At 38.0% G+C, this 10,175-nt stretch overlaps 1 protein-coding gene and 1 pseudogene across 2 annotated transcripts in view; one reads left to right on the top strand and one right to left on the bottom strand.

The window, feature by feature from the left end:
• LOC101312342 overlaps nucleotides 1-3,573 on the bottom strand; it is an 11,090-nt pseudogene extending 7,517 nt beyond the window's left edge. Inside the window, exon 1 of the transcript XR_184564.1 lies at nucleotides 3,554-3,573. The product of XR_184564.1 is annotated as a glutamate receptor 2.7-like (transcript). The remainder of the gene's footprint in view (nucleotides 1-3,553) is intronic.
• LOC101298305 overlaps nucleotides 1-8,894 on the top strand; it is a 14,507-nt gene extending 5,613 nt beyond the window's left edge. The window contains exon 2 of the mRNA XM_004296383.1: nucleotides 7,344-8,894. Coding sequence (XP_004296431.1) covers nucleotides 8,000-8,659 — 660 coding nt within the window. The 5' untranslated portion in view covers nucleotides 7,344-7,999 and the 3' untranslated portion in view covers nucleotides 8,660-8,894. The remainder of the gene's footprint in view (nucleotides 1-7,343) is intronic.
• The last annotated feature ends 1,281 nt before the right edge of the window (nucleotides 8,895-10,175 follow it).

The following is a 10,175-nucleotide window of genomic DNA, read 5'->3' as shown; positions in this document are numbered from 1 at the left end:
GGGGGGGGGGGTGGTGTTGGGCTGCCCACACCCGGTCCAACAATATAACCCAACAAAATATACCCACTAAAATTTTACCCCCTTTTTACCAACTCAAAAACTACCATTTATCTGATAACTTTTTCATGCTAACCCCGATTTTAACGTATAGCATGTTTACGAACTCGTAATAACGTCCTCTACGACTTTCATGAAGAAAGTTTTCCCAAATTCCAAACGGAAGAAAAAGTCAACTTTAGGGTCCTTAAGTAATAAACGGTTACTCAACTCAGTATAAGGTCAAAGTAACCTAAAAGTCAATAACCGTAAATTAACTTAAGAACCGGGATGTGACCAAATTGCATGCGACGATCAATTTATAAATATCTTTTCTATAATTATCGTTCTCAAGAAGGTAAATTTGATTTTAGTTTTGTTTATCTCTTCTATAATTTCGGAGTTGACATGGGATCATCCTTCTTGATTGGTTTTGCAAATTCGATTTTGGTTTCTTAATGGGACTTGTGTTATAAGTTGAGTTTCAATGGTTTATGTTTTGAGATGATTCCGGATTTAATTATTATTGTTTTTATTTGTTGACTTTGAGATTCATAAAAGATTACCGAAATGAGATTTTCAGTGTTTCTCTATTTATAATTTTCTCGTTTATTTATGGGTTATCCATCTTGACATTGAGAGTGTTTTAGCGAGAATTTCGGTTTGAGAATTTAATTACGATTTATATTTGATAATTTAATTTCGCTTATAATCATAGATTTGAGAATATTTTGACGTGTGAGACACGTCAATGAGTGTTATTATATTCATCGGTCAAGTGGGCTGAGATACTTACCTCGTGAGCTCTATCTAGTGGGCCGAGATACTTTTCTCGGGTCGTGAGCTCTATCTAGTGGGCCGAGATACTTATCTTGTAGGCGGAGATACTTATCTCGTGAGCTTTATATAGTGGGCCGGGATATTATTCTCGTGAGCTCTATTTGACCTTCTTATTTCACCATATAAGGGTTGTTATACATTTATTATTGCTAGCTAGCTTTTTTATGTGGTTCTCACCATAGGTAAGTCGAGCACTTACCGTTAGCGTGGGATGCTGTTAGAGCTTGAGAGGCTCTGATCCTACCCTGAGAGGCTCATCATTATGGCGAAACCCCTTTTCGATCCCTTTCTTTGATTTATTCGAACCAATGGGATTGGTTCATCTCCTCATTTTTATTTCATATATTTTGTGCTCTTTAAATGTTGCGTGCATGAATGTTTTTCGATGAAAAAAATGAGAAAACATAAAGTTTTATTTAATTATTCGATTCTTTTAATTATATTTTTGTCCACTCATTTTAATGTTTTTCAAATGCTTCTCCGCTGGGCCTTTCGGTTTTAAATGCCCAGTTTGCAGTTTAAACTATTTGAGGTTGAGCATACATGGAGTCAGGGCATAGTTGTCAAGACCCATCCCGAATTTCATCTTGAAATCTGAGGTAAACCCTGTGGGGTCCACCTCAAGAGAGATTTTACCAAAAATTTTGGCATAACTTCCCTTGAAAATGGACAATCCTACCTGATCAAAACCAACCTGCAACACACTTATAAAATCATACTCCAACCTTGTACTCGTGGAGCCTTCTTGCTCCCCAAGTTTAACATATCTCCCAAAATATCAAATACTACTCTAAAAGAATTCCACCACCAACAACCAAGACAGTTAATTTTACTACTGGATTTTCAGAGCCCTGCTGGTTATTCAATTACATAAATGAGAAAATAACACAAGGGAAAAGATATCACCATGTAAGAGGAACCTCCCAAGATCGGGTCAGAGCCTCCAAGGCTCTAATAGCGTCCCACGCTAAGCGCTCGACTCACCTATGGTGAGGACCGCTAATAAAAGCTAGCTAGCAATAAATAATAACCGATTGGTGCCTCCCAGGCTATAGTAGCATCCCACGGTAGGCGCTCCACTCACCTATGGTGAGGATCGCTAATAAAGGCTAGCTAGAAATGAATAAGAGCGACCCTATAGTATGGTGACTAAAATCATACAAAATCACTTAAATCCATAAAGTTTCTCCAAAATCATGTGAATGGTACGGTTCCCAGCCGTACTTGGAAATTATCATAAGAAATTAAAATAAATCTCAATGACGTGTGAGACACGTCAAAATGTTCTCCAAATCCATAATTATAAGCGAGATTTAATCACCAAGTAAAAATTGTAATAAATATCTCAATCCAAAATACTCGCTAAAATATTCTCAAGGTCAAGATCGATATTCCACAAATAAAAGACAAAATTATAATAGAGAACTACCAAAAATCTCATTTTCGAAAATCTTTTATAAATCTCAAAGTCTACAAATAAAACAATCATTATAAAATCCGGAAATCATAAAGAATATCCAAACCCAAATACCAAATTAATAATCCGAGCTCAAATCCATAAATCATGACCAATAATTAATCAATGCATCAAACTCAAATAAATTCCAAGATCATTTCATAAGCCGAAATTATAATATAAGCTCGGAAAATAAAATGATAAATTATAAAATCTTGCATTCATATTTATTAAAAACCAAAGTGTCCACTCACAAATTTAGGCAAAAGCTCGACGATATCCGAATCGCCACTCAAGTGAGGTCTCCTCGTATCCTGGCACAATAACCATGCTTAGGACCAAACTTCAATTCCGGAAAATAAATATTGAAATATAAACACCCAAATCTCTTCCGCTTAACCCATTACCTTTACTAGGGTTAAACTTACTGGATTCACACCAAACTTCGCCACAACCTTAATTCATCGATTCTAACATTCGAGAATTGATACAAAGGAAATCCAATGGTTGGATCTTCTTAAATTACAAACCGATAAAAACGAACTTTGAAAAATTCTAATCTTCAACCAACTTCTACCCAAAATTCACAAACATAACAACAATGGACTCCTCCCATCACACTCTACCTAAATAGCTTGAAAAACCACCCAAAAGAGGCGGGCCACCGTCTGCTCCGCCAGCAACGGCGGCCGGCCACCTAAAATTCGACCACCTCCAATGGCTACCAAATTTTGACAAAATCTTCCCCTCAACATTCTCAACAACTTTCATAACTACCACATTGATCAATTTCAAACATACACATGTCAATCGAATCAAAGCATAAAAATACCAAATTCAAAACCCTAGAATTTCAAAACTTCAAATCTCTTTACCTAGATCGAGATAGGTTGAATCCTTTTGAGGATTTTCTATACAAGAGGAGAGCTTCCAAATGAGACTAGACTCTCTGGCTATGGCGGCTGGAGAAAGGAATTCCGGCAACGACTCCGCCACGCACAGCAGCCTCTTCTCGCCGTGATTTCTCCTTCATGGCGGTGCGACTCCACCGGCCAGCTACCCAGATCGACGGAGGATGAGCCAAGCTTCAAATCGATACCCACCTTGCCGCCTAACTCAGCCAGACGGTGACGAACGGCGGTCGAAAAGTTGCGGGTCGGGAGAGGGATGCGGGGAGAGGAGAGAGAGAGAGAGAAGATAAGTTTCTGATTTCTATCTTACCTCAAATGGTAAGTTTCCATTTTTATACCCCCAAACCGAAATAGTAACTTTACATTTTACACCATAACTTTTACATACGAACTCTGATTTCAACGTTTAGCATGTCCACAAATTCGTATTAACGTCCTCTACGACTTCCTTAAAGAAATTTTCCCAAAATAATTTTCCTATAAAAAGTCATTTCTAGGGTCCTTAAATAGTAAACGGTTACTTAAAATAACACAAAAGTAAATACTCGCAAATTAACTTAAGAACCGGGATGTGACGATAGTTATATTCTTCGCTTCCGCTTGATTGTAGTATTTCCTATGTTATCAGATATTCATTTTAAACTGCTCTGATGATCAAGTTAGTAAAGTATTAGATGTCATTGTTATCTTGGTTGTTGAGTTTGAGTTTTATGAGGAGCTGAGGTTGGGTTGTGATTTGTAGAAGTGTGTTGCAGGTTTCTGATTAGGAATGGTTGTCCACTTTCAAGGGAGGTTTTGCCGAATTTTCAGTATAATCTTCTTTGGAGGTGGTCCCCGCAGAGTTTACTTCGGATTTCAGGGTAAAATTTGGGGTGGGTCCTGACACTAGCCCTACTGGTTAATCAAGTACACAAATGAGAAATAAAACAAAGGGAAGAGGTATCACCATGTAAGAGAAGCCTCCTAGGCTCGGGTCAGAGTCTCCCAGGCTCTAGTAGCGTCTCACGCTAAGTGCTCAACTCACATATGGTGAGGACCACATATAAAGGCTAGCTACCAATGAATAAGAACGACCTAAAAACGTACGAAAAAAATAAATCCATAAATCTTCCCTAAGATTATGCAAATGCAGTCACGAGTACGATTCCTAACCGTACTTCGAAGTATTTATGTAAAATCAAAGGAGCATTTCTCAACATGTCTGCAAGCCGATAAACTACTCAACATGTCCCACATTTCTCATGAAATGGGACCAATTCCTTTTGAGAATATTTAATTTTGAGGTATTTATTAATATCGAATTAGACCAATTCCTTTTGAGGGATTATATGCTCACTATTTAGCTTTATTAGCTAAGCAGGGGTGGCGGTTGGTGAAAGCTCCATCTTCTTTGTTAGGATGGCTGTTTAAGGCAAGGTATTTTCCTCATAATGATTTTTGGACAGCCCCTACTCCAAATGTTCCTTCGGCTTGTTGGAAAGGTATTTTTGAAGCCGGGGATTTATTGGTTAATGGTACTTGTTGGCAAGTTTGGTAACTCAATCCATTTTTGGTAGGATCCGTGAATACCAAGACCTCGAGATTTCAGACCTCTAAGTCGGCTGAGCCATAAATGTCACACCCCGGTTCTTAAGTTATTTTGCGGTTATTTACTTTTGGTATTACTTTGGTCTTTTACCGCTTTGAGTAACAGTTTACTATTAAAGGACCCTAGAGTTGATTTTTTGTAGGAAAATTATTTTGGAAAAATTTCTTTAAGGGAGTTGTAGAGGACGTTGATACGAATTCATAGACATGTTATACGTTAAAATTTAAGTTAGCATGTAAAAGTGAACATATAAAAAGGGTAAATTTAAGTTGGTAAAAATGGGGTAAATTTTCATTAGGCTTTATGTTTGGGTATTAAGTGTTGGACCAGGTGGAAAAAGCCCATTTTTCTTTCTCTCCCTTCTCTCTCCTCTCCTGCGAGCTTTCCCGACCCCGCCGGACTCTCCACCTTTGTTTGTCGCCATCCGGCCACCACAGATCGCCGCACCGGTCCCAATCGGTCAGCTATCGACCTAGCTCTCTTCTTGGACCGGTGGGAGCCACACTAAAGCCGCCGTGAGGGAGAAAGACTGACCGGAAGCCGACTATGCAGCGGGGGAAGTTTCTGCCGGAATCTCCCTCCTCCAGCCATTGTAGCTGGAGACTTTTGGCTCATCTTTAAGGCCTTTCTTGGTGCATCAATCCTCTAGAAGGTAATTATCCAATTCGAAGTGTGTAAGGAGGATTTTCAGGTGGAAGTTCTAGGGTTTTAGAATTGGGATTTTTGGTTGTTTTGATTCGAATACCCTAGTTAGGCTTAGAATTGGACTTTGTACTAGTTATGGAAGTTGTTCTGCGTGTTAAGAGGAATGTTGTGTTAAATTTTAGGAAGCATTGGAGTTCGGCGGAGTTCGGCTGCCGGCGCCGCCTCTTAGGGGTAGTTTTGCATGTTTTTGAGTTTGTTTTAATGAGAGGAGTTTAATAATGTGAAGTTTGGAATTTTTTAAGGAGTTTTGGTTAGATTTTTCAAAGATTGAAGATTTTGGTGGTTGTTAGAATAAAGATCGAACCATTGGATTTCCTTGGCATCTATTTTAAAATGTTAAAATCAATGATTTAAGGTTGTGGTGGAGTTTGGTGTGAATCCGGTACGCTTAACCCTAGTAAGGGTAGTGGGTTAAGCAGAAGAGATTTGGGTGTTTATATTTAACTATTTATTTTTCCGGAATTGAAGTTTGGTCCTAAGCATGGTTATTGTGCTAGGATTCGAGAAGACCTCACTTGAGTGGCGATTTGGAAATCGGCGGGCTTATGCCTAAATTTGTGAGTGGAGATTTTGGTTTTAAATAAATATGCATGCAAGATTTTATAATTTATTAATTTATTTTCCGAGCATATATTATAACTTTGGCTTATGAAATGATCTTGAAATTTTTTGAGTTTGTTATATGGATTAATTGTTGGTCATGATTTATGGATTGGAGCTCAGATCATTAATTTGGTATTTGAGTTTGGGTATCATTTATGATTTCCGGATTTAATTATGATCGGCTTTATTGTTGACTTTGAAATTTATTAAAGACTACCGAAAATGGGATTTTCGATAATTCTCTATTTATAACTTTCTTGTTTATTTGTGGATTATTGATCTTGATATTGAGAATATTTTCAGCGAGTATTTTTGGATTGAAATTAATTATAATTTATACTTGTTAATTAAATCTCGCTTTTAATTATGGATTTGAGAATATATTGACGTGTGAGACACGTCTTCATGTTTTATTTTAAAATTTCTTATGATAATTTCCAAGTACGGTTGGGAACCGTACCATTCGCATGATCTTGGGGAAGCTTTATGGATTTAAGTGATTTCGTATGTTTTTAGTCATCATACTATAGGGTCGCTCTTACATTACTAGCTAGCCTTTATTAGCGGTCTTCACCATAGGTGAGTCGAGCGCTTACCGTAGGACGCTACTATAACCTGAGAGGCACCGACCCAAGCCTTGGAGACTCCTCTTACATGGTGATATCTTTTTCTCTTGATTTATTTTCTCAGTTATATAATTGATTAACCAGTGGGGCTGGTTTGTCTCTTTTTCGAGATTTCTGTATTTGATTAACCAGCGGGGCTGGTTTGTCTATTTTTATGGAATTCTGGATTTAAAGTTATTTGGATTATCAAAGTTGCGTGCAGCTATGTTTTAAAAGTTGAAACGTGAGAAAATATTTAAATTATTTTTTTGTTAAATTATTTAATTTATTTTTGTCCACTCACTCTAACGTTTTTAAATTACTTTCTCCTGGGCCATTTGGTTTTAAATGCCTAGTTTATAGACTAAGTTTATTTGAGGTCGAGCGTACATGGAATCGAGGCATAGTCAAAGGCTGCTTCCGCTAATTTACTCTTTGTTTTTCCTTCATTATAGATATGCTCTGATAACCATTTGAGATTGTTATTAGTTGATTAAGGCTTGATGTATTTTGGGAGATGTGATGAATTTGAGGAGCAGGAAGGCTCCAGGAGTTGAGGATGGATGATTTATAATAGAAGTGTTTATCTGGAATTTCAGGTAAGAGTTGTCCATTTTCAAGGTAGATTATGTCGAATTTTCGGTAAATTTTCCTTAGAGGTGGATCCCGCAGGATTTACTTGGGGTTTCAGGGTGAAATTCGGGATGGGTCCTGACAATAAATGCACAAAGGTTAGTGAATTTATCACTGCTAACAGAACATGGATCGAAATACATATCTTATTGTGGAACATTTTGAGCAAACTGATGTGGAAGTAATCCTGGCTATCCCTCTTAGCCATCGAGTTTCTCATGACAAAATGCTTTGATATTATGATTCGAAAGGGAGGTTCTCTACGAAGTCTGCATATCAATTTGCGAGGTTTCTAGTGCATGATAGCCCTTCTGCTTCTTCCAATGTCGGTAATGTACCATTCTAGAAGAAACTATGGTTTGCAGGTATGCCAGGTAAGAGTAAAGTTCATACTTGGCGTGTTTGTTCTTCTATTCATCTCTGAGAAAGAAAATAGTACGTGTTTCTAGTTGATGGTTGTTTCTTCTACAATGATGAAGACGAATCTATTGAACATGTCTGTCGAGATTGCTTCGTTACTTGATAAACATATTTTCGGTATTGCGAACAACTTTATTGTGTGTGGTTCAACCGATGTCAATGATTGATTGGTTTAGTTCGTGTTTAGAGTTCCTAAGTCAAGATGAGTTTACTTTGCATATGGTCATTGTCTGGTCAGTTTGGAAGGAACGTATTTGCGTTTATGGGAAGGCAAGGTACATTCAATTTCTCAGCTATTCTATCATATTCGTACTTATGTCCTTCAATGAGATCTTGTAGATTAAAAGAAAACTGGGACGTGTCGCTAGTTCAAACATGGACTCCTCCACCACAAGGTTGGCTTAAAGAAAATTTTGATGGTGGTTTTGATAGTGTTTTAGGTTGTGGAGGTGTTGGTATCATAATTAGAAATGCGCAAACTGCGGTAATAGGTGGTGCTTGTTTTAAACTTGATCATGTTAATTCTCTTGATATGGTGGAAGCAATGGCAGGGAGAGCAGCTTCTGAATTTGTTGAAGAATATCAGCTAATGCCTGTGGTATTTGAATCTAATTGTTTGAAGTTTGTTAAAGCGACCAAGAGTCAAGAGATAGAGGACTCGGGTTTTGGTCTGATAATTGAGGATATTAAACAGGATCTTCTTGTTCTTAAATCTTCTTTCTTTTCTCATGTTTTTAAGGAATCCAATTTGGTGGCTCATAAAGTGGCCAAATTGGCTCTTCTTAGCAGTGTTTCTTTTCGTTGGGAAGGGTCCTCCCTTCTGGAGCTCCAAGGCCTTTTGGCCTCTTCTTGTAATCGTTAGTTCCATTCAATAAAGTCTAACGTCATTCTTCTAGAAAAAAAATAATAATAATAACGTATCAAAAGCACTTTCACTATGATACTATCAAAAACATATATGAAGACTCGTAAATTATATCCCTTGCAAAACTGGGCCCGGCCCAAAACATCGCGTTGCGCTTAGAACTACTAAGTTATTGGACTTGTAATAGTCTGAGGTAGGGATGGCAATGGGTAGGGTAGAGTCACGAGATCAAAATATCATACCCGTACCATTTTTCATTCCTCATCCCCGTACTCGTTCCCTTTGGGGATTACGTTTCCGTATCCGTCCCGATCCCCGTTAAAAATTATGTAATATTTAATTTTTAAAAAAATAATTACGAAATATAGAAATATGAAAATAAAATCAAATACATATATAAATAAGTTTCTTGATTCAATCCAACAAAAACGAATACAAGTCTCGGTTAAAAAAGAAATTTCCTATAAATATTAAGAAAATCATAGTAAAAAAATATTACAAAAGATTTTACATAAATATCTATTTATAAATAATATATATAAATATATTAAAAAATAATATTTACATCTTAAATAGGTGAGGATGGGGACGAATATCAAAATATCATACTTGCCCCGTATCCGATTCAAAAATCCGAATACTAAAGACCCATACCCGTCACCCGTTTATCCCCGTATATCTCCACTACCAGGACAAGTACTTTAGCCGACGAAAAATTTTCGTCGGCCTGTTATCCTAATTCGTCGGCTAAGCCCTTAGCCGACGAAGGCTCGTCGGGTATAGTGTCGTCGGGAAAAGGTCGTCGGTGATAGCTTTAGCCGACGAACCTAAAGACCGTCGTCGGCTATTGTCCAGATTTTAGCTGACGAACTATTTTTTGTCGGCTATTGTTCTAGACTTTAGCCGACGACGTCCTGTGTCGTCGGCTATACTTTCAGACTTTAGCCGACGACTTCCTGTGTCGTCGATTATACTCTCAGACTTTAGCCGACGACGTCCAGTGTCGTCGGCTTTACTCACAGACTTTAGCCGACGGAACAGAGATATTCGTCGGCTAAAGTATATAATTAAAATATTTAAAAATAACTATAGCCAACGACATAGAGTCTGTTTCGTCGGCTATAACGCCATTCCAGTAAAAAAAAATATACAAAATTCTTAAATTACCATTCCAAGCAAGCTGCAAAATACACCAAAACAATTCCATATATATAACCAACAAGAAGCACATAAAACTATATAAGGTATCAACTACACAAAATCTAGGTGGTCTAAATCAATATCCGAATTTGGGGCCTGCTGGTGAGGAGATTGCGGCGGCAGAGGTAACTCTATAGGCGCAGGCATGGGCGGAGGTGGGAGTCCCTGAAGCTGGGCAGCTGTAAAATCCTGGAAGTACTGGAACATCTGCTGCTGCTGGGCCTGCTGGGCGGCATGTAGGGCTCTAGTATAGGCTCTATATTCGGCGATCTGGGCGGCATGAGCGGCAGGCCTGAGCAGCCTGAGCGGCTTG

The sequence above is a fragment of the Fragaria vesca genome, linkage group LG4 (genome assembly GCF_000184155.1).
Source record: "Fragaria vesca subsp. vesca linkage group LG4, FraVesHawaii_1.0, whole genome shotgun sequence".
NCBI lineage: Eukaryota > Viridiplantae > Streptophyta > Magnoliopsida > Rosales > Rosaceae > Fragaria > Fragaria vesca.
The sequence above is the reverse complement of the archived record's forward strand: the minus strand, read 5'-3'. Positions and strand labels throughout refer to the sequence as shown.